This window comes from Palaemon carinicauda, chromosome 32 (assembly GCF_036898095.1).
Source record: "Palaemon carinicauda isolate YSFRI2023 chromosome 32, ASM3689809v2, whole genome shotgun sequence".
NCBI lineage: Eukaryota > Metazoa > Arthropoda > Malacostraca > Decapoda > Palaemonidae > Palaemon > Palaemon carinicauda.
The window spans coordinates 27,194,841-27,196,042 of NC_090756.1; the positions used below are offsets into that span (position 1 = coordinate 27,194,841).

Genomic DNA, 1,202 nt, shown 5'->3' on the forward strand with positions numbered 1-1,202 from the left:
ATATACATATGAATATATATATATATATATATATATATATGTATATATATATATATATATATATATATTATATATACATATATATATTCTGTTAATGCAATTTTCGTACTTGTATAGCACTCCCAATACAAGCACTTATTTTCATTAATACTATTACAATTACAATACCATCACTGCTGCTACTGCTACTACTACTATACTACTACTACTACTACTACTACTACTACTACTACTACTACTACTACTAACTCTGTAATTCCCTCAGGACTGCTGTGAATGGGCCAGCGACATGTGTCTTCTCAACCAAATCAGCTACTCTGACATCGACTTCGCTGAGTTGAGAAACACTACCGGAATGTGTCTGCTGCAGCTCAAGAAACAAGACTTTTCCTCTCTCTGTGGAGAGGAAGGTGGTCCCGTTTTCTATAAGGCCCTGCGCGCTCTGAGAAAGAAAACGGGAGGTAAGGACCCACTGTTTTGATTCTGTGTACTATATTGTTTATCTTGTGGCTAGTAGCTAGGAGACTTAACTAGCAGCCTGTACTAGGACCTATAATTGTTACTCTATAGTTTATACTTCTTTTAGGCCTTTCTAAATCTTAGAAATATATTAGAATTAATTATATGAATTCCAATGGGCATAACAATTTGATCCAGCCTGTCCTTGTGTGACTTGTTTGAAGAAACTCTACGGGAATTACACTAACTATTTCACTGACATATATATCACAGCATTTCCGAATAAATCACAAACTTAAATATCGAATTCACTCTACCACGGGCAAACAGACCAATAGGGAAATTTCTTTAATGATATATATTTCAGCCCAGTTAGGGATTCGAACCTATGGTGGATAGAAATAAAGGTAAACATTAGACTTTCACCCACTATGCTGATTTGTGAGTATGCAAAATTTGACGGTTTTATGATAGTTTCTATCTGCTTAGGTTCGAATCCGTGGCCAGGTATGAATATTTATTGGTTAGTGGTCCTGTGGAAAACTAAATTTGATTTTATATTAAAGGATATTTGTGGTTTATTTGAGAAAATAAGATTAATAATGGTAGTGGTATAATTATATATATTTTATATATATATATATATATATATATATATATATATGTATATATATACTTATATATATATATGTTTATGTATATATATATTATATATACATACATATATATATATATATATATAT

General features: G+C 31.1%; 1 protein-coding gene across 1 annotated transcript in view; it reads left to right on the plus strand.

Annotated features, from left to right (window-relative positions):
- The first annotated feature begins 287 nt into the window (after positions 1 to 287).
- LOC137625549 (protein C-ets-2-like) overlaps positions 288 to 1,202 on the plus strand; it is a 3,942-nt gene continuing 3,027 nt past the window's right edge. Inside the window, exon 1 of the mRNA XM_068356458.1 lies at positions 288 to 461. Coding sequence (XP_068212559.1) covers positions 290 to 461 — 172 coding nt within the window. The 5' untranslated portion in view covers positions 288 to 289. The remainder of the gene's footprint in view (positions 462 to 1,202) is intronic.